Consider the following 22672-nt stretch of genomic DNA (forward strand, 5'->3'; position numbering starts at 1 on the left):
TGAATTCAAGTACTTCAGAGACTTCTCCCCAGACTTTTGCATAAGCAAACAAGAGATTTGATATTTTAGTGGAACTGCTGACCAATTATTGGGTTATTTTAAGCAGAATGCAATAGCAACCTGTGCTTGATAGAAGTTGTAGTAAGAGTGTTTTATCAAACTAAGCAAATGTGTAGTGAGAAGAATTAAATAAAGCGAAGCCTGATGGATAGACAGTTAAACTGCCCAGCCTATTGTAATCCTCAACAGCGAGCGGGATTTTAAATTCCCCTTGTTGTAAGTTAAAAGGGTGCCGGGTCATCCTGACCTAAATGCTTTTCTTCTGTATTTGGAGGTTTCCAATGTCTCGCAATGCAGAGCCCTCTCACACTGGAGGAACTGTGCATTTCCAGCACAGGGCTACGGGAGAGTAGGGGAGCACTCTTTGATAGGAGTGCTTAGAGTGTATGGTTAGGAATGCCTTAGAAAGAATGGAGTCCTTAGGGTCGCAGTTTGGTACCCTTGTCAACCATGGCATTTTCTGTAGTGCAGACACAGCATTGGAGCTGGATACTATTCAGTGACGGATATCTGCCAGGAAGGGCACCTATAGCAGAGGTGAAATTAAACATTGCTCTTTTTCTCTGTTTAGTATGAATCCAGGTGGGAAACTGGCTTTTCCAGTGGGGGAGAATAGACTATGAAGGGGGGTCCTCTGGGAGACCCATGGGCTCCCTTGTATTACCCGTGTTTCAAACAATGTTCTCTTCCAGCAATCTGTCTGCAACTAACAGGAAGTTCAAATGCCAATTTGAACTATCAGGTACATTTCCCAACTTGTTCCTGTTGGAAACTCAAACAGCTGCTTTCCAGGCTGTTGAAGAGACAGAAATAGATGGAGTTTTCCTGTATGTAACCTGTCAAATCAATACTATGTCACTGGCCTAACCGATCATTTCCCCAGTAATTCTCTTGTCTGTCCTTGGAGAAAAGAGACAATTGAGTGAGCTAATATAGGTTGGTGGGATAAATAGGCAATCTACATCTTGCTGACTGTTCTATATTTGAAGTTGTAAGTGGTTTTTTTTTTTTTTTTTTTTAAAGAACCAAACTCTTTCTTGTCCCCTTTTTTACTGGTTTGCTCTCGTGACTGCAGGTATTCCATCCCTCCAGAGCATGGGAAGCGACTGGAGCGACTTGCCAAAGGTAATCATTCAGTTCTTCTCTGTCCTGATCCTACACTCTGCCTCTTACATGGGGTGGGGGGATAATTACGATGGGCTTCAGATCTCTGTCAGACTGTAACATGCTTACTGTATTCATGTGGGTGTGGACCATAGTTCTGTATGTGGTGATACAATTGTTTTCATAACTTGTCACTCGATAATATGGGATTATTTTTGTGTGTTTCTTTCTATAAGAGGAACACTCTAGACAAAAATGTTTTATAAATTAAAACTAAGGCTATAAAAACTGTACTTACTCCACTGTCCATGTTCAAGTTTTTGCCCTTAATTTAGCTTGCACTATGGAATTAGACTGGTTATTCTTGCGTTCTGCATGATGCACGGCCGTGCTGTTGCTTATGGGTTTTACATACAAGATTATAATTAAATCCCCGTGAGCTGTCTTCATTGACTCTTACTAAAATTTCAACACCTGGTCTGTTCATATTGTTTTTGTTGAACTTCTTTAAAAGGCTGCATTTTGAACATAAACTACTTGGTTGCCATGTATTAAAATCTTATTTAACTTTCCAAAATAGGAAATTACCCATCCGTTGCTGTCACTTGAATTTGCTTAAAAGGCAAGAAAAGACTATGCAGACGGTCTTTGCTCTTTTGATAAAGGTTTCTGTTGACTTGGGGAAGGTAACTGCACCCTATCCCCTATATTGTACAGAAGGCCTCTTTAAGACCTGCAGCTATATCTGCTTAAGTCACCAATCTGTTTTCTGACCATGTCTTCCTTACATAGTACAGTCCAGAATGGAATACACCTATTCTAGGCCAGAGACAACATACTTTGTGTGGGCAGTAACTTTCCTACTAGAGTACTGATTAACTAACTTACTCTTTCTCGATTGCAGCAGCAGAGTGTTCAACATCTCTCCATACCTTTCTTTAAACAGGCTTCTTTCCAGGAAGTGCCCAGAGTTGTGAAGCTTTTCTCCGTCACAAGATGACCCTCATCTCTCCATTGATATTGAAGAAATATGGCATCCCATTTGATAAGGTGAAGGGAGAAGGCCTGAGATACTTTGAAGTACAGCAAATTCAGTCAAAGGATTCCCAGAATGTCTGCTGGGTGGCAGGGTGGGGATTTCTGAGGAGGGCAGATGGGAAGGGATTTTTTTTTTTTTCTTTTAAGCTAATTGGCAAAAGAAAACTTTTAAAACGTAAATTCTTATGATGCACATGTGGCTAGGACTTCTAGAAGCATGCACTCTAACCTGTATCTTCTGTGGTTTTGGGGTGTCTGACCTTGTCTGTTTATGCAGATGAATTGCTGAGGACCTGTGTTTTGCCAACAGTTTTCTGCTTTATATTTAGTACTGTGCTATCTTGAGACTAGTTTTGAACTGTAGTTCATTACACTGCAATAAGGGACCTGAGTAGGGCATGAATCTATTTGCTTGCCTGGCCAGTATAGTTTGAAATAAACATTCTAAGTCATTTTGTCTTCACTGCAATTTCACCAGCTACCGCTGAGTGAGTCTCTCTAGCATGGTAAGGAAACAGTGAAAATTCTTCCTTAAGAGGAGAGAATGAGACTCAGGAGAATGAGAACTGTTTTTTGTGAACCAAGTAACAGTCTGTGTGGACTTCCCTTCTTTTAGGTGACACAGGAAGCTGGAGAATTCATGATAACATTCCCTTATGGTTATCATGCTGGCTTTAATCATGGGTTTAATTGTGCTGAATCTACCAACTTTGCTACTCTTCGGTGGATTGAATATGGAAAGCAGTCTGTGTTAGTAAGTGGTCTACTGTCCTTTTTTTTTTTTTTTTTTAATTGCATATGAAAAAAAATCCACTTTGGTGTATTTTTGACAGCCGATTCTTTGACTGATGCTCTAGAACAAACCATTGTTTCTGTCTAATATAACTACAGGCAGCAGAGTCAAATGAGCCTCTTATCTAGTGGTTTGGTGCCCATTTAGACTCTGGGCAGCAAATAATGGAACATCAATCTCTTCCCCTGGATATATCAGATCGGCTCATGTTAAGGGTTTAGAGCATAATAGGTTAAACTATAACTGCTGTGTAAGGCTGAGGAGGTACTGGAAGGGTGCACATTATGGCATGGTCTTAAGCCTAGTCTAAACAGTTTTTGTACCAACTGTAGCTATTTCTCTTAGAGATGTGGTTTTTGTTCTGAGGTAATTAAATTGGCACAACCCCTAGTGGGACATTATATCATTATAAAGGTGCCTTATACTAGTATAACTTATTCTGCTTTCCTTAAGGGAATAGACTACATCGGTATAAACACCTTTATATCAATATAATTGGTTGTACTGCCCTACCTCTGCTAGGATAGTTAAAGCGATACAACTTTTGTGTGTAGACAAGCCCACAAGCAACAGACTGCTGTTTGCCAGAGAATTCAACTAAAAAATCTGTTTATGAAGTGCTAGAGCCTGTTCAGTCCCAAACAGTCGCTCCCTCTCACCACCATGTGGGCTATCCTTACTTTCCCACCCTGGACACACACATACACTGCTTGAGATTTGCTAGCCCTGGAAGTAACTCTGGACAAGAGGGATCAACTTTTAGCCACTAAGCAGAGAACTTTTGAAGCTAAAGACCTGTCCATGGACCCAACTGCATTGTCATCCAAGCTGCAAAAATTGTTTAAGCTTCATCTCTGCAATGTAAAGATCAGAGGGCCCAGAGCAGAAATTTCTGTGAATGAGGAAGAGTTCCAACAACCTGCAAATTGGGTTGGTGCTCTTAACTAAGTGGATAACTCCGCCAATAGGCTGATACACTCTGGCCTGGTTTTTCTTGGCTAGCAACCTGCTCTCTCTCCTTGTTTCTGTTCTTTCGTTTTTGCTGACTTCCTTACGTGATCTTGGACAAGCCATTTAATCTTGGTCCTCGCTGATTCCCTGGTTAAAATAGGTGGACAGTCCTGACAAGGGAGATTTTAGATGTGAGAATCTCACCACTTGGAGATATTTTGGATTAGTAGAGCTACAAAAGAACAAAGTGGTATTGGGTTGGAAAATAAAATGCTTGTGTAATTGGCCTAGTGTCTTCTGTGCAACTGCAGTGCTCATGTCGGAAGGATATGGTGAAGATCTCCATGGATGTTTTTGTGAGGAAATACCAGCCAGATCGCTACAAGCTCTGGAAAGCAGGGAAAGATGTGACTGCCATTGACCACACTCTTCCCACACCAGAGGCAGCAGAGTTCTTCAAGGGGGAGCTCCTCCAGAAAGTCAAGAATGGGAAGCAGTGCAGTGAGGAAATAGAAACTGGGGAGGCATGTAAAGAGGATGTGGACATGGACGAGAAGAAGAGGTATGTCACATAGTGGTGAATGCTTCCCTGTTCAATGACAAACCAGTGCAACCTGCTGCGTTGGAATGCTTTACATTCCTATGGAACAGTAGCAGCTGGGATTGGGCAGGTTCCTGTCTCAGGAAGAGGATTTGCTCTTCACTAAAGTGGTTAGGTCCAAGCTGATGTGTATCTGTCAGGGGAGAATTGGCAGGGAGCCGTACAATAGCACTAGCTTGGTCCACCATGGTTTGCCTACTTGGGTCATTGCTGTCCAAAGCCTGAAAATTGGGAGCAGTGCTGTATGTTGGAGACCAGAACAAAGAAGCATTCTGTTGGGATTGTGGAAACATTCTCCATGGCCAAATTCCAGCAGCATCAATGCTGGAGCTGCCATGATAGTACACCATTCCTATTCATTGTTGCTTAAGGAATAGTTGAACAGTGATGTCTAAGCTAGTGGCCTTGAGTTTTACTTAAGGGGAGGCGATGTCTCTGGATGTACTCTGGCATCTGTTAATCATGCATTGTGAGGCTGAGGGAACCTAAGGATGAGTGGTACTACACAAGGCTATTTTGGAATAGCCAAGAGAGTGCATGGCTTGTCCAGTGCTGGTTTCTAAAAGTCCTGGCATCAGGCATATGACCTAAACCAGGCGTTTCTTGAGGGTACTGACCTGACATTTCACGTAAGTATTCTGTGTGATCAACCACTTGTGGACTTGTTTTCTGCAGTCTGCCCAAGCATCGGATAGGAACCAAGAGGCACAGGGTCTGCCTCGAGGTGCCCCAAGAGGTGAGTCAGAGCGAAGCCTTTCCGAAGGAGGAGCTGAGCTCTGTGCAGTATGAGGTGGAAGTGGCAGAGCCTCCTGTCAGACCCACTAGTGAGCTTGTGCAGCAGGGCGAAGATGGACTCCCAGTTTCAGGTAATTGTTTCTCAAGTTCCATCTTACTGTATAGTATAAGTTTGTGTTTTAAAGGTCAGACCGATCAGAGGCACTGGTGCTGAATCCAGGTCATTCCCTCTTAAATAAGAGGCCATTTGAGTTTGAAAAGCATGTCACAAAGGCATGTTTGAACCTGGGTGTGTGGCATTTTTGCCTCCATCACTGGTTCATATGGAGACCACTGCTTGTTTAAATGATTTTGTTGGCACCAGGCATGTAGGTGGCACTTCTGGTTAAGAACAGGAGGAGGAGACCAACATGAGCAGGGTGGAGGGAGGGAAAGAACAAGGGTGCAAACAACTGTCTTGGGGCTGCTTGGATGATTGAAGATGTCCTTGGAGCTTCTTATTTCCAAGGAGCCTCAAAGAAAAGAGGAAGTGTTTGAGATTTTTGTAAGAAAGCTGGCCCTTCTAGCTTCACGACTTCTCTAGCCTTTCCACTTCATCATTTCCCTCTGTCTAGAAACATACTGGGTGCTTCAACAGTCCTGGCCAAAGCGCTTCTATGGCATTAGACAAGTGACCAGACAGAGAGGAAAAGGGCAAGAGTCAGTCGCTCAGTAAAGCACGTGCATATCTTACTGTAGGATCCTGCCTGCTAAGCAGTGTGTGAACCACCTAACAGGATGTTTCCTGATTGTGCATTCCGTTCCTTCTGCACACCCAGGAGCCTCCTGTCTAGTGGTTGTCTTCTCCATCACTTCCTGGTGTCTAATTCAAGGCAGTCTCCAAGCTGCCCTGACTTCATCAACAATCTGTCTTGGTTTCAGATTATGTGGATTCTTCAGAAGTCAAATTTGAAGAACTGAAAAATGTGAAACTGGAGGAGGAGGAGGAAGAGGAGGAAGAGCAAGAGGCAGCTGCCCTGGATCTTTCCATTCCTCATTCAGTCAATTCCACCTCGGCCTTCACTGCTTCTAAGCCGAGTTCAGCTTTCAGCCTTCAGCCCAGCTCTCCAGCAGAGTCTACGTCTTCCGACTCGGAGTCAGCTGAGCTATTGCCCCGACGAACGCTCGGCCAGGCCACGGTTCTTACTGTCCATAGCTATGCTAAAGGAGATGCCAATGGCGCTGACAGTGAACATGCTTCAGGGAAGAAAGCCAGCACTACAGCCAGTGTGAATGAACAGGAGCTTGCAGAGGTATGAATGGCAGCTGTTCATCGGAAAAGTTCAGAACTGCATTATGCTGTGGTGAACTTGGTGGGTTTGTGAAATTGTAAGTGTCTGTCTATTGCACTCACGCTTTCGATTCTACTGGTGTCAGTACAACAGATCTCCTTGCTTGGTAATTTCTGTCCTTTAATCTTTACAATGGGACCTGACTGTAATTTTAATTTAAATTATCAACCAGACCATCAATGTTTCGGTACTGTCACCTCACAAATTGGAGCGAGAGAAACCTTTTTCTTTATTTTGAAAACCAAATTTCTTTATCACCTCAAATCTCTAAAGTGAACATTTCAAAAAATGTTCAGGTTGATAAAAGGTGTCCTGGGACCAACAACATACAAGATATTAGTTAAACCCTTGTTTTATTCATGTCAAGTAATTGCTGACTTATACCCAGTATAAATAGCCATCATTAAAACTTGTTACATTCTTACTGAACTCACCAGGGGAAAAATATATCTTTTATAAAACAATAAGGTCTAAATTAGCTGTTACCACTCAAGAAAGAGATCTTGGAGTCATTATGGGTAGTTCTCTGAAAACATCCACTCAGTGTGCAGCGGCAGTCAAAAAAGCAAACAGAATGTTGGGAATCATTAAGAAAGGCATAGATAATAAGACATCCTTGTTGCACCCACATCTTGAATACTGCTTGCAGATGTGGTCACCCCATCTCAAAAATGATGTATTGGAATCAGAAAAGGGCAACATAAATGATTAGGGGTATGGAACAGCTTTCATATGAAGAGACATTAATAAGACTGGGACTTTTCAGCTTGGAAAAGAAACTAAGGGGGGGATATGATTGAGGTGTATATATAATCATGACTGGTGTGGAGAAAGTAAGTAAGGAAGTGTTGTTTACTCCTTCTCATAACACAAGAACTAGGGGTCACCAAATGAAATTAATGGACAGCAGATTTAAAACAAACAAGGAAGTATTTCTTCACATAACACACAGTCTGTGAAACTCTTTGCCAGAGCAAGTTGTGAAGGCCAAGACTCTAACGGTTCAAAAAAGATCTAGATAAATTCATGGAGGATAGGTCCATCAATGGCTGTTAGCCAGGGTGGGCAGGGATGGTGGTGTCCTTAGCATCTGTTTTGCCAGAAGCTGGGAATGGGCGACGGGATGGATCACTTGATGATTCCCTGTTCTGTTCATTCCCTCTGGGGCACCTGGCATTGGCCCCTATCAGGAGACTGGGCTAGATGGACCTGTGGTCTGACCCAGTGTGGCCATTCTTATGTTCTATTAAAAAATTGAAATTAAAATGAAAGCAGTACAGCTTCTCTTGTTCCATTTCCCTTTTGTTCGATAGTCTTTTATAGTAAGAAACCCTTTCTTTAGTCTTTCTAAATGGTTTTACCGGTTGTATTTTAGGGGGGAGATTTTTAGCTCAGGCAGCTTTGAGGTGGTGGTGCTGAAACAGGCTCAATCATCCTTTAAAACAAAATATCACAGAGCATGTCTTGATCAGTCTGTGTGACCCCAAAAAATATAAAATCCAAACCAGTAATACCCACACTTGGTGTCTTTAAAGGGCCAGATTTACAAAACTAAAAAGTTATGGACCAAATCGGGAATTGTATAAATGGTATTGGTCCATTACTAGATGGAAGTTGTAGAATTGTCAATAGTGCTGAAGTGTTCATTTAAATATTTCTGTTCTGTATTTGGGGTGGAGCGGGGGATTCAGATGTGTGCGTACATCACAATGAAATACTTCTCATTCCAGTAGTAACTCAGGAGGATGTTAAACAGCAGCTACTAAAGGTAGACCTCTTTAAATCAGCAGGTCCAGATAACTTGCTTCTGAGTTTATTAAAAGAGCTGGCCAAGGAGCTCTTTGGACCATTAATGTTGATTGTTCAGTAACCCTTGGAATACTTGGGAAGTTCCGGAGGACTGAAGGAAAACTAGGTAAATGGGATGGCCGTGATAATTATAGCCCTATCAGTCTGACATTGATCCTGGTCAGAAGAATGCAACTGCTGATACAGGACTTGATTAATAAAGAATTAAAGGAGTGTAATTAATGCCAGTTAACAAGGGGTTATGGAAAATAGATTGTCAAACTTTTTTTTTTTTTTTTTTGAGGCGAGTATGTTTAGTTAATAAAGATAACAGTGTGTATGTAATTAATATACATAGGCTTCTGTAAGGCATTTGATTTGGTACCACATGACAGTTTGAATTAAACTAGAACAGTACAAAATCAACAGGACACAAATTAAATAGATAGGGTCTCAAAATGTAATTGTAAATGAGGAATCATTAAGCAGTTGTGTTTCTAGTCAGGTTCTGCAGGGATCAGTTCTTGGCCCTATACTATTTAATACTTTTATCAGTGGTCTGAAAGAAAATATGCATTCATATGCAAAACTTTATTTGTAATGACCCAAAGATTGGGAGAGTGATAAATAATTAATAGGACAGGGCACTGATACAGAGCTATCTGGATTTCTCTTAAGCTGGGTGCAGGCAAACAGTATATGATTCAGTACGGCCAATATAAGGTCATACTTACTGGATGGCGGACTCTATTCTGGGAAGCAGTGACTGTGAAAAGAACTTGTGTCATGGTGGATAGTCGATTGAACATATGTTCCCTGTATGATACTGTGGCCTGAAGGGCTAATTTAACCCTTGGAATTATAAAGTGGAATCTTGAATAGGAATAGTTATATTATATCTGTGTTTGGCCCTGGTGTGACTACTACTGGAATACTGTGTCCAGTTCTGGTGGCCACAATTCAAGGATGATGATGATGATAAATCAGAGAGGGTTCACAGAAGAGCCATGAGAATGATTAAAGGATTGGAAATATGCTTTATAATGAAAGTCAAGGAGCTCGGTCTCTTCAGTTTAACCAAGAGACGGTTAAAGTGTGATTTGATCAGTATATAAATACCTTCGAGGGGAACAGAAATTTGATGATAGAGGGCTCTTCAGCCTCACAGAGAAAGTTACAAGAAGATCCAATGACTGGAAGTTGAAGCTAGCCAAATTCAGACAGAAATAAAGCTCACGTTTTTAACAGTTGGGGTAATTAACAATTGGAACCATTTTCCAAGGGTTGTGGTGGAGCCTCTGTTACTGGAAATCTTTAAATCAAGATTCGATGTTTTTCTAAAACAGATTCTATAGTTCAAACAGGAATTAATTCAGGAAAGTCCTACTGTCTGTTATACAGGAGGTCAAACTGGATAATTAAGTGGATCTTCTGGCTTTATAATCCATGAATCTTTGGAAAGGGGAGAGAAATCTTCTGTTTGCATCCTAGCCGCAGAGAAATTACAGACTTAGCATATGGGCTTATCAGCCACATAGAGATCTGGCAAACTTTCACCTGTGTCAGGTTGTTGAAGGCATTGCTTTTAGCTTCTTTTCTGATCCCAGGCTCACAGTAATGTTGCAAAAATTGGCGTTATCTGAGCAAGCTAAGCCAGATTCTTGTCAGGAGGGAAAAAGAGGAGCAATAAGGTGGGGAAGAAGAATGATGGAAGAAGGTGGATGACAGATCCTTGGGGTTATACTTCAGATGTTCATGATTTTAGCCAAAGCCAGAAGTGGTGTAGTGAGATCATCTGGTTACTTCTCTCTGATTTGATCTAATCAGGAGATCTTTTAGGATCAATATGGCAATAGTCAACAACGTTGCATTGGATCATGGGCTCCCAGGAGACAGTGCGGGGCAGCACCAGTTCTAATAGCAAAGCTCATTCCTTCCAGTCCATGCATCCTGCTGACTTTTTCAGTATCATGCACTTATCCCCCCAGATAAGTGATATCCAGAAGATCGTGGCAGCCGCAGCCTTTAACTCGTCAAAACACACTTAGGTGACTTCAACTGTAAATGTTTTCTCCCATTTCTAGAATCTTTCAGCATGTCTTCATATCAACCCAGGACTTTACCAGGAACGTTGAAGACCCCTTATCACTGTTTTTAACTTAAACAATCCCGTTGGTAGTGTCTTCAGCTTTAGCTTGCCTTGTGTAAACAAACTTGCATAATGGGCTGAGTTAGGACTTGTCTAGTGTAGATTACACAACAGATCTAACTTACTTTCACCATTAATTGGTGACTGGTTAACTTTGTGCATTTCACTCTGCTTAAACAATGAAAACAGTCACTTTTGCTGTCTGGCTATTCTGTAGCAGTACAATGCTAAAATACTTGGGTTTCAGATACTTTTGCAAGCATAAATCCAAAGTTTAATATACATTATGGAAATATTTCTTTGTTTTAGTGTCTTGTAAAAATGCCCTCTTTTTAAATTTGTTTTGGGCCAAAATGGATCTGACTGGCTGTAACATGATGATTGCTGAGTTGCTGCTTTGCCTTGTCCAGGTGGCGAAGGAGTACATGAGATCAATGAAAGAGAGTAAAAAGTCAAAGGGTCGTCGCCAGCCCTTGAGCAAACTTCCTCGTCATCATCCTCTTGTGGTTAAAGACTGCATCAGTGATGATGGTAAGTTCTACATACTTCAGTCGGGTAGGATTCAGCTATCTGGGGAGGCCTTGGATGGGAAGGTAGAAAGAGGGCTCAAGATGTAGGAGGACAATATGGTACGTTCCATGAGATAACGGAAGATATATGGGAGGCATCTAGGCAGGTGTCTTCTCTCCAGCCTAGGAGAGGTTCTTAGTTCTGCTTGGAACTCTTGCTTCATTCTCAAGTGCATGCCCTCGGCAGTGGAATTGTTTCACACCTGAGTGTTTATTCTTTCCCACTACTTTCTTTTGGAATCTGAATATTTTTTCCAGTCACAGAAAGTCACAACTGTGCATACCAGTCAAACGCTAAACATATCTGAACTTTGTTTCTGTATTCCACAGTTGATGCTTCCTTGGAGCTTTCCAATAATCCACTAAATAGCCATTTAAAAAAAATATCGATATTGTTTACTGACCATTTAGCCTATATATGCTTTGGATCTGATTAAATTGTAGGTTCCAAGGAGCTGTGTGATGGGGTCACCTCACGACAGGCGCTCCTCCTTGTGACGGGCTGGGAATTAGCTTTCACTTCATCGATTGCTTGCACTCTGAGCTCCCTGTCTGAGTGCACTCAGTGTGCTCCCTCTTTGTGACTTGGCCCTCCAGCTAAGATACTGTATAGTCCGCCCCCCTTTCTGGGATAACCGAGTCCTGCTAGACAAGCTGTCCAGACACTGTTGCAGACAATCTTCCTTTCCAAGTCTGCCGGTCCTGTGCCACTTTCAAATGGCTGGTAGGGGAACCCAGGCCCTCCCTTTACACTAGGTTCCAGCCCAGGGACCCTATAACCAGCAGGCCAGGTCTGTGCAGTCCCACTCCTTGCTGCTGTTTCCCTGGGCTTCTTCCTATCCCACCTCTATCTTCTTGCCAATCTCTGGCTTGCCGCTAGAGAGTCCTCTGCTCTCTATGGCTACTTCTCTGTTTTCTGCCTCTTGTTGGACTCCCACCCTAGGGCAGGAATCCAGGTTTACTATCCCCCTGGATCTCCTTTTTGGCCCTAGCTAACTCCCTTTCCCCCCAGGGAGTGACTGCAGACCTCTTCCCTGCAGTCCCTTCCTGGCTTATAATCCTGTCCCAGCTCCTTCCCCATATGAGTTTCATTTGCCATTCCAACCAGTCCTTGGTTACCCGCCAGATGCAGCATATAAGGTTAACTGGCCCCTTCTAGCCCCTGCTCAGAGCTTGTGTGGGCTGGCCACCCCATTGTAAGCAGGAACAGGATCATGCATGCCTATACTTCTCATTTGTATGACTCTTCCTCAGCTCATGTTTCTGCTAAATTCCTCATGTTTTCAGAAGGAAATAAACAATTTCTCACCATCCCTGGCATGTGCATACTTCCCATTGTCAGAGATTGGAGCCCCTCTCCTTACCATTCTTCATCGTGGTGGCTATCATAAACTCTCCTTGCAACACAGTGGCAGCAGCAGGACATATTGCTAACACTAATGAAACCATTTCTTGTTGCAGAGATGTCGGAGCAACTGACTCCTGAAGAAGAGGCTGAGGAGACAGAGGCTTGGGCCAAACCACTTAGCCAGCTGTGGCAGAATCGCCCTCAGAATTTTGAGGCAGAAAAAGAATATAATCAGACCATGGCTCAGCAGCCCCCTCACTGTGCTGTATGCATGCTGTTCCAGACCTACCAGGTAAGCATCCTGCACGTCTCCCAGAGCTGCTCTTTGTATGGCAGAAGCTGAGGGAGAAGGCAGCTGCCACATTCCTCAGGATTTTGTAAACTAGTAGGTTGTGAATCTAGCCAGCATGAGTATAAATAGCAGTGTAACTGATGAGAATACAGACACACCAGAACCTTAAGGTATATATCCTGTGCAGCTCTGTATATGCCCAAGGAGTGCCTCCCATGTCTACGCTGCTCTCTTTAGCAGTGTAGTATCTCACTGCCACCCTGCTGCCGGAACCTTTCCCAGCCACCATGAAAAGCTCCAACAGTGTGAAAGGTTTGGGGAGGGGGAGGTAGAAGGGAAGGGTTCCAGCAGACTTTCCCTGCTTCCTCTCCCGCCAGAGCCTTTCGCTGCTGTGTGGACACAGCCTACTTTTCACTGTAGCATATCACTGCGTGTACCCTACATTCTGTTGCAAGTGTAGACAAGGCCCTAGAATATGAAACAGCTATGGAGATGTTTAAAAAAGTTGATATATTCTTTAGAATCTTAGGCTATGTCTACATTACACAGCTTTTAGCGACGAGGCTGTCACCACAACCGTGCAGGTAAATCACGCAGTGTAGCCACTGTTTGTCAGCTCTCCTGCCGACAAAAGACTTCTGCCCCCCAATGAGCAGCATTTGCGTTGTCAGCAGTAGAATACTTCTGCCGACAATGTGCTGTTCACACTGGCACTTGTTGTGGCAAAACTTTTGTCTTTCGGGGGGTGGGGTTTAACCTCTGAAAGACAAAAGTTTTGTCATTCAATTGCCGGTGTAGACATAGCCTTGGAGATCAGAGGATATAACTAAAAACAGTACTACTTATAGTAGCATTGCAGTCTTCTGTGACTCTGCAGCTGTAAAAGTCTAGGCATTGTAAAGATGTGCCACAGATACCCTTCTGGGGAAAGGGACAGGCCTTGTGATTCCAGGGGGCACGTACAGACCAATGTATCTCTTGCTGCTTGACACAGAACGATGTGTTTCAAACATCCTCAGGCTTACTCTAGAGAGAATGGTAATACCTCTAGATTTGAAGCCGCTCTGACTGAGAATTTTGTGGGGCACTGGGAGAGTATGGAACACCAGTGGGAGGTTTAGTGAGTTTTGTTTCTTCACACAAATGTGGCTAGGTTTTTAGAAGCACGAAATCCCAGCTGACACCAATTTTTTAAAAAAAGGCTCCAGGGCAGTCTCATTAATTACAGGCCGGTAAGCCTAACTTCAGTACCAGGCAAATAGGTTGAAACTCTAGTAAAGAACAGAATGATCAGACGCATGGATGAACACAATTTGGTGGGGAAGAGACAACATGGTTTTGGTAAAGAGAAACCATGCCTCACCAATCTATTAGAATTCTTTAAGGGGGACAACAAACGTGTGGACAAAGTGATCCAGTGCATATAGTGTACTTAGATTTTCAGAAAGCCTTTGACAAGGTAACTCGCCCAAGGCATCCAAGGGAAGGTCCTCTCATGGATCGGTAACTGGTTAAAAGATAGGAAACAAAGGGTAGGAATAAATGGTGAGTTTTCAGAATGGAGAGAGGTAAATAGTGGTGTCCCCCAGGGGTCTGTTCTGGGCCCAGTCCTATTCAACATATTCATAAATGACCTGGAAAAAGAAGTCAAGAGTGAGGTAGCAAAATTTGCAGATGATACAAATCTACTCAAGATAGTTAAGTCCCAGGCAGACTGCGAAGAGCTACAAAGGGATCTCACAAAACTGGGTGACTGGTAACAAAATGGTAGATGAAGTTCAGTATTAATAAATGCAAAGTAATGCACATTGGAAAACATAATCCCAAGTATGCATACAAAATGGTGGTGTCTAAAATCAAGAAAGATCTTGGAGTCATTGTGGATAGTTTTCTGAACACATCTGCTCAATGTGCAGTCAAAAAAGTTAACACAATGAGAGAGAGTCCAGTGGAGGGCAACGAAAATGATCAAGGGGCTGGGGCACATGACTTACAAGGAGAGGGGCTATAACAGCGTTTAAAAGAGAACTAGATAAATTCATGATGGTTAAGTCCATTAATTGCTGTTAGCCAGGATGGTAAGGAATGGTGTCCCTAGCCTCTGTTTGTCAGAGGATGGAGATGGATGGCAGGAGAGAGATCACTTGATCATTGCCTGTTAGGTCCACTCCCTCTGGGGCACCTGGCATTGGCCACTGTCGGTAGACAGGATACTGGGCTAGATGGACCTTTGGTCTGACCTGGTACAGCCGTTCTTATGAGAGGCTGAGGGAACTGGGGTTATTTAGTCTGCAGAAGAGAAGAATGAGGGGGGGATTTGATAGCAGCTTTCAACTACCTGAAAGGGGGGGTTCCAAAGAGGATGGAGCTCAGTTGTTCTCATTGGTGGCAGATGACAGAACAAGGAGCAGTGGTCTCAAGTAGCAGTGGGGGAGGTCTAGGTTGGATATTAGGAAAAACTATTTCACTAGGAGGGTGGTGAAGCTCTGGAATGGGTTACCTAGGGAGGTGGTGGAATCGCCATCCTTAGAGGTTTTTAAGGCCCAGCTTGAGAAAGCCCTGGCTGGGATGATTGGGGATTGGTCCTGCCTTGAGCAGGCGATTGGACAAGATGACCTCCCTAGATCTCTTCCAACCCTAATATTCTATGTTAGGAACTATTAAGGAAAGGGTAGATAAGAAGACAGAAAAAATCATAATGCCACTATATAAATCCACAATATGCTCGCATCTTGACTACTGTGTGCAGATCTGGTCACCCCATCTCAGAAAAGATATATTGGAAAAGGTACTGAGAAGGGCAACTAAAACACTTAGGGGTATGGAACAGCTTCCTGATGAGGAGAGATTAAAAAGACTGGGACTTTTCAGCTTGAAAAGGAGACAACTGGGGCGTGGGGGGATGGATATGGTAGACATCTATAAAATCTTGTCTGGTGTGGAGAAAGTGAATAAGGAAATATCATTTACTCCTCATAACACAAGAACATGGGGCCACATATGAAATTAACAGGCAGCAGGTTTAAAACAAACACAAGGAAGTACTTCTTCACACAAGGCACAGGTGACCTGTGGAACTCTTTGCCAGGAATGTTGTGAAGGCCAAGACACTAGCCAGGATGGTCAGGGATCCAACACCATGTTCTGAGTGTCCCTAGCGTCTGTTTGCCAGAAGCTGGGACTGGACAACGGGATGGATCACTTGATGATTACCTGTTCTGTTCATTCCCTCTGAAGCACCTGGCATTGGCTACTATTGGAAGACAGGATACTGGGCTAGATGGCCCATTGGTCTGACCCAGTATGACCGTTCTTACGTTCTTATGGCTTGTGCTTGTCTTTAAAGATGGGATCATGTTCTGAATGATGCAGGAAGTAAAGCTTGCTGTTGTGTAGCAGTTATCTTTGTCTGATGAAGCTAGTAGTAAGAATAACAATGTGAGAGAGAAATCTGAGGTTTTCAATATTCCCGGTAAAATATACCTATATTCCCCACCTCACTTTCATAGGCAGAATGTGGAGGCCATGGTCAGAGCCCTGGAGTTGCTCCAGGTACTGCCACCAGGAAGGTACGAACCAAACCTCTGATTCCTGAGATGTGCTTCACTGCAACTGGCTGCAGCACTGACCTCAATCTCTCAACCCCTTACCTGGAGGAAGATGGAACCAGTGTCCTGATCACCTGCAAAAACTGCAGTGTCTGTGTTCATGCTAGTGAGTACAGCCAAACCCCACACCTAGGCACTCACTGCCCTGCAGTCTGATCTTGTACACTGTAACAATTCTACCTAAAGAATGAGTCCATTCCTTAAGTGGATCACGGAGACCTGCAACACAGGGCCTTGTGAATGGTGGCGTGATGGTGGTGTACGGCACACTTGAGGTTTATGGAACCCTCACGCAGGGATTATGAAGTGAAGCCCAAGGGCTGTAATTTTCACATTCCCTCTTTGACCTCCAAGGTGAGAGATCTGTGCTGTTTTCCCTAAGCAGCTTGTTTCCGTTCTAGGTTGTTATGGTGTCTCCCCTGACAAGGCCACTGAAGACTGGATGTGCTCCAGGTGTACAGCCAATGCTTTAGAGGAGGTAAGAAAATTGCTTGTACAAGCCTCACTTGGCTTTCTCTTGAAGGACTCAGGAGGTTCCTATTAGTCAGGTATCCAAGCTGTGTGGAGCCCATGGGAGGACTGGGGGCAAGGTCATAGACTCATAGAATATCAGGGTTGGAAGGGACCTCAGGAGGTCATCTAGTCCAACCCCCTGCTCAAAGCAGGACCAATCCCCAAATCCCTAAATGGCCCCCTCAAGGATTGAACTCACAACCCTGGGTTTATCAGGCCAATGCTCAAACCACTGAGCTATCCCTCCCCTGATGAAGGCAAAGTCAGACGAAGACTAGTTGCAGAGCTCTTCCTGAAACCTTCCGTTGTGCGGTGTCTGCTCCCCTTTTGTGATAAGGCTGTAATTTAGAGAACACCTCCAGAGTGTAATTCTCTGCCATTTGGCCTTTTGATTTAATGTCTTCTGGCTTAAAGATTCAGTGATGCAGTGATTCAGGCTGTTGTGGTCAGAAATGGAGAAGGGAAGTTCTGCAGAAATGTGGTGATCTGTTTATCTCTGATCTCTCCTTGTATATGACACCTTCTGCTCTACAAAATGCAGCTAACTTGTTGCTTAGCTGTGGCTGTTGCAGTGGCAGGGGATACTGAAATCTAACTCATTGAGGAGGAAGGTGGCCCAGAGTAGAGGGGTTCTTTCAGAAAGTGTCATGGGCTCTGGACCAACAGAAGGGACCACTGCATCTCTTCCAGGGGCCAGCCCCTTGAATTGTATCCGCCAGGGTGGTTGGTTCCCAGCTTCAGCTATGCCTAGTTGGGATAGGATTTTGTTTCTCTGGTATGAGCTCACAACATTGGCTCTCTGTGTTTTTCCCACCCAGCTTCAGAGTAGCTCTCCTTAGTTTACTCCACCTCTGAGTATCTAGAGAACTATGAGGTCAGTCCATTTCTCAAAAGCAGGAGGCCATTGATAGCTCTTAATTAGGCTGTCCTCTGCAAAGTGATTGTACCAGTGGGGCTAATTGGCAACAAAGAGCTATTTCTCTGAATGTGTCGTCGCAGTGAGGCTCTCTGGTGCAAGCTTACTGCTTCATTGACAAATAACATGGTTCCTCATTTTCCTCCATGTGGCAGGACTGCTGCTTGTGTTCATTACGAGGAGGTGCGCTGCAGAGAGCCAATGATGACAAGTGAGTATTCCAGCTTTTTCATTCTCTATGGAGCAGCGTAGCACATGAGCACTTGTGAGGTTGTTAAAAGTTCATTGCTTAGTGCGAGTGTGCTGCAGGGATGATGTAGTGACCAAGGGCATCTTCCAGATGGATTGACAGGATTGATGCGGAGGCTTGTAAACCTATAACATAGTTCAAGATGTGAGCACATGGTGCCTAATGCACCAGGACTTGGGTGAGTGGTGCAGTATCACAGAGACCCACAGCCAGTCACTGACTTCCCAGGGAATTCCCCATCCCAAGGTGGTGATAGCTATTAACTGCTTAGTCTCTTATTAAGTAAAATTGTCTTTGGTTCCCAGAGCCATGTGAGGGGCCGGGAACTCTGAATACCAGGTTACAAAGAGATCATGCTCCATACAGCAACCAAAGGCTCTACATACCTCAGCTCTGCCAATAGACTGTCTGTCTAAATTTACACTGCTTGTGTCTTCAGCTCGGGGCTTAGCTGGAGGCGTCTACATCACAGGACAGCCACAAAGGTTCCTTTACTCTTCCCAAACAACACTTCACTGGCTTTGGGAGATGGGGCCCTCCTGCAATGCAGCATATTTTGGCTCAAGGCTGACTTGGGGCAGCTACAGCATAGGCGACTGTTAATGGAAAAGGACGTAGATTAATTTGGCTAGTATGTCTAAAGTTCTTGGATGCAAAATACGTTGGTATTTACTATCTGAATCTTAACTTACAGTGCTAAGGGGTAAATTATGGTAACTTGGCCTGAAAACTCTGGGAGTGGCCTTTGACCTCTAGGTCACTGTTTCAAAACCAGGTCAGTAGTGTCTAAATAGTTATTATCTGACAGGTCTGTGGCCTGAGTAAAACAAGCTTGTAGGGCACATGTGCCTGCAGCACAAATACCACCAGCACAAGTCTCACTCAGTCACTCCCTTGTTCACCTCAGTGGAAAGGCCAAGAACTGAATGGGATGAAGTCCGCTTTTGCTCCTAGATGTCTCCATTATCAGGACTAGTGTGAGGGAGGCTTGCACTACTTGAGCTCTAGTCTGCTGTATGGATCAACAAAGGATTTCATTCTTAGGGCTGGAGGGATTGCCAATCTGCTACACTTCATTAGCACTAAACTTGCTTAAATTCTCAACTGTCTTTCTCCAGTGTGTACTGACTTTTTTCCAATTCTGGCAGGTGGGTCCATGTGATGTGTGCTGTAGCTGTACTGGAGGCAAAATTTGTGAATATTGCAGAGCGCAGTCCAGTGGATGTTGGCAAAATCCCCCTGCAGCGCTTCAGACTGGTAAGAAACATCTGAGACTCACTGTTAGGCTTGTTAGTTTCACTGAGGTCCTATCTGTGGGGTCTTCTATTCTCCTCCTGAAGGAGACAACTCCTCTCTGTTAATTAGAGGTCAGAGAAAATTCAAACTCTGATGGTTTGGAGATGGTTTGTTAAATAAATCCCATTAGAGTACTCCCTACTCTCCAAAGCCTAGCTTTGTTCTTGGGTATTAACACAGCACAATAATTACCTGAAATTAGAATTAACAAGGGGGTTAGTATAGAGTCTTGTTATAGTTTAGCTAGTGATTTGAATTCCATAATACAGTAACGTGTTGGTATCTTATGTAGAAATCTCTAGGCACTTTAAATAAAATAGAAGCTGGGTCTGTTTAGCTTGTCTACAAACTCAGTTTAAAGAACGTAAGACTCTCACTCCTTTAGATAGAAGAGGAGGAAGGGGGTTTCCCTCAATCCAGAAGGAGAGAGCTGAGCTTTGTATGGCTATATCACATCATACCTGGCTATTAACTATCCACGCATGCAATCCAGTGCAGCACTAGCAGAAGAGGTGGGGTGGGATTTGACCAGTGGACTTGGAGCCACTGGAAAAGCAGAATACTAGAGGGGAGACCACTGCCAAGAGCATTCTCAATCATTGAAGCGTCTGAGGTGACAGCGATGAGATTGGATCGTGAACGTAGCCCCTAAAGCACCTCTGCATGTGTATGAAAGGTAGATAGATCTGTTCCATCTGAGGAAGCCTATTCTGCACATGAGTCCTTGCTAACTGGCCTGAGTCCTGGGTGGCTTTTTCATTTTTAGTGTTCTCTTTTTTTTAAGGATTTCTACAGTCTAGCCACTCATGAGTCTCAGACTGATAGAATTAGGAGAAGGTTCAAATACTTAATGCCTATTTCTTATATATCACTTTTCATCAGCTGTTCTCAAAGTGCTTCACAATCATTTAATTTATTTATCCTCTAAACCTCTGTACCTAAAAATATGACAATGGACTGAACCGCTTTGCTAAAAAACCTTCAATATTTTGGGGCAAACAAGGTGAGAACTATTAAATAAAAAGCTGTATATTGACTTTAGCTATAAGATATGGGACTTCCTGGCTGGCATGACTAATTTTTAGAAATACTTACATTTTAGAGCCTTTTCCTCCATTTGCTCAATCCTGCTTTAAGGATATAAACCAGTGTTTGTGACGTCCGTCAGTTACCACAAATCTGCTGGCCCAAATCTAGCCTTCTGCCTTTAGGGTAAGGTTATGGAATCTGCCTCTGTACAAATTCTACTCAGTTCTCCTCCCTTCTGAAATTCTGTCTCTGGTTTTATGAAATCCTTTGGGGTATAATGTTACTCTAGCCCTCTGGCCTGTTTCTGTCCTTGTATAACTATAGCCAGGAGTTGCAGTGGGCCATTGACTTTTGTCATTGCTGAAATGTGGTAGAATGACATGTCCAGGTCTCCTTTACTTACAGACATTTCAGTTCACATGTTTTGCTATTAAGCTTGTTGGATTGGTATATTATAGACACTTACTTTTTTGCCTTTGTCCCTGTTTGTAACTCCTGAGATTCCTGCCCTGTTATGAAATAAAACAAGCGTCCTTCTCTCTCTAGAATATAATAAAGCATGGTGCCTTTCTGGGATAGAGATTAATTGGAATAATGTAGTAACAAAAAAGGGTATTTCTAGTAACACCTGGGGGGCCTGTCAACATTCTGTGCCTGGGGAAAGCCAATGCTGAGCAGTAATCTCTAGTTTCCTGTCTGCAGAAATGCATCTTCTGTAAGAAGCGGAGGAAGAGAATTGCAGGTTGTTGTGTGCAGTGCTCTCATGGTCGCTGTCCTACGTCCTTTCATGTCAGCTGTGCTCAAGCAGCTGGAGTCATGATGCAGCCTGATGACTGGCCATTTGTTGTCTTCATTACCTGCTTTAGGCATAAGATTCCATCCCAGGCAGAGGTGAGTATTTGGGACACAACTAGGATTTGTTCTGGAGTAGGCCAGAGTATCAAGGGAAACGGAAAAGCTTTTGGTTGTGCTAGAGATAAAGTGGATGAGGTAATGTCTTTGACAGATTCATATCAATAAAAGAATCCCCTGTGCATTTTAGCCAGCATAGTCTAATGACCTTGGCTCCCATCCCATGCCAAGAACTGAGCCCTGATCTCAGTCCTGCTGCTGACTGCTTGTGGCCTTCAGCCAGTCACTTCTCCCAGGTTTCAGTTTTGTCTATAAAGTGACTGAGAACCACCTCCCCCTGGAGCTGTCGTGAGAAGGAATAGCTAAGGTGTGTGTGCATGTGTGTGAAGTAAGTAATGCTAATGTGCAGAGTTAGTACTGGGATCCCAGTGGAATGTCATGTTCCCTTGCAGCCTTTCTGCCAAATGAACTGCAGCATTCTGCTCGAGATGGGCCTGTAGAGGGCTTGCTGCAAAGCCCTCAAAATGTCTTGAGGGAACCTACTCTAAAGAGCGAGAGCTTGTAACTCCCTAGGTGGCCTGAGCTATGCACAGCACTGTCTTGGTCGCTGCAGCTGACTGGTTTGGTTTTTAAGCATTTAAAGCACTCTGGGGGAAAACTCTTTTAAAAATTGACTTCAGATCACTGGTGGATCCTATGTACAATTAAGAACTCTTGGCAACAATGTAGTTCTGTCTCTTCTCATCTGCCAAGACCCATGTTCAGTGCCAGTACACTGACCTTCATTTCAGCTGTCTAACAGCTCTTCTCCTCTCAGCGAGCTAAAGCTGCTCTGCAGGATCTCTCAGCTGGGCAAATGGTCATCAGCAAGCACAAGAACGGTCGTTTCTATCAGTGCGAAGTGGTCAATCTTACAAAGGAAACCTTCTATGAAGTCAACTTTGATGATGGCTCCTTCAGCGATAACCTCTATCCAGAGGACATTGTGGTATGTGGTGAAATAAGAGAGCTACTCCAAGAGAGGGCATGTGGTACAAGGAAACTATCACCATTGTGAGAGCAAATGTGTCTGTGTCTGCTAACATTTCTAGGGGGTTAATGACCGTTCATACAGTGGAAAGTACTCTCATCTGAGCGGAGAATTTCTTACAGCTTTTTAGATTTCTTCCCACTTAAAAACCTGTCATTGTCTAACTTAATACTTTGGTTGCAAAGTCCCTGTATTGGTCTTCTTTCTGACTTATGAGCAGCTGTATTCATTATCCTTGTCAGGCCTTCGTTAGCCGTTGTCTCTGTTTTCAGTTCTGTACCGAACTGCATGGGTGGGCTGGGTGGGTTTTATATACAGAACAAGGCAGTTGTGGCTGAACTGTAGCCCGTAGACAGAAGGCTTATCTACTGGCCTCCATGTCTTCTTCAGTGATGTTAATAGCAGCATGGAACTATTCT

At 43.7% G+C, this 22672-nt stretch overlaps 1 protein-coding gene across 10 annotated transcripts in view; it reads left to right on the top strand.

Moving 5' to 3' along the window:
* Positions 1-22672, top strand: part of KDM4A (lysine demethylase 4A) — a 39919-nt gene that overhangs the window by 10457 nt on the left and 6790 nt on the right. For 4 of the 10 annotated variants that reach the window (XM_042851457.2, XM_005307124.5, XM_005307125.4 and 1 more), the window contains 14 exons: positions 1136-1185; positions 2111-2214; positions 2819-2956; positions 4258-4508; positions 5223-5413; positions 6204-6574; positions 10961-11081; positions 12581-12759; positions 16269-16473; positions 16769-16845; positions 17952-18007; positions 19195-19303; positions 21074-21262; positions 22041-22211. In XM_042851457.2, coding sequence (XP_042707391.1) covers positions 1136-1185; positions 2111-2214; positions 2819-2956; positions 4258-4508; positions 5223-5413; positions 6204-6574; positions 10961-11081; positions 12581-12759; positions 16269-16473; positions 16769-16845; positions 17952-18007; positions 19195-19303; positions 21074-21262; positions 22041-22211 — 2212 coding nt within the window. Of the gene's footprint in view, positions 1-1135; positions 1186-2110; positions 2215-2818; positions 2957-4257; positions 4509-5222; positions 5414-6203; positions 6575-8400; positions 8529-10960; positions 11082-12580; positions 12760-16268; positions 16474-16768; positions 16846-17951; positions 18008-19194; positions 19304-21073; positions 21263-22040; positions 22212-22672 lie in introns of those variants that run through there. The other 6 variants (XR_010589979.1, XR_010589980.1, XM_042851459.2 and 3 more) reach the window with 4 other exon arrangements.

Source organism: Chrysemys picta, chromosome 8 (assembly GCF_011386835.1).
Source record: "Chrysemys picta bellii isolate R12L10 chromosome 8, ASM1138683v2, whole genome shotgun sequence".
Taxonomy (NCBI): domain Eukaryota; kingdom Metazoa; phylum Chordata; order Testudines; family Emydidae; genus Chrysemys; species Chrysemys picta.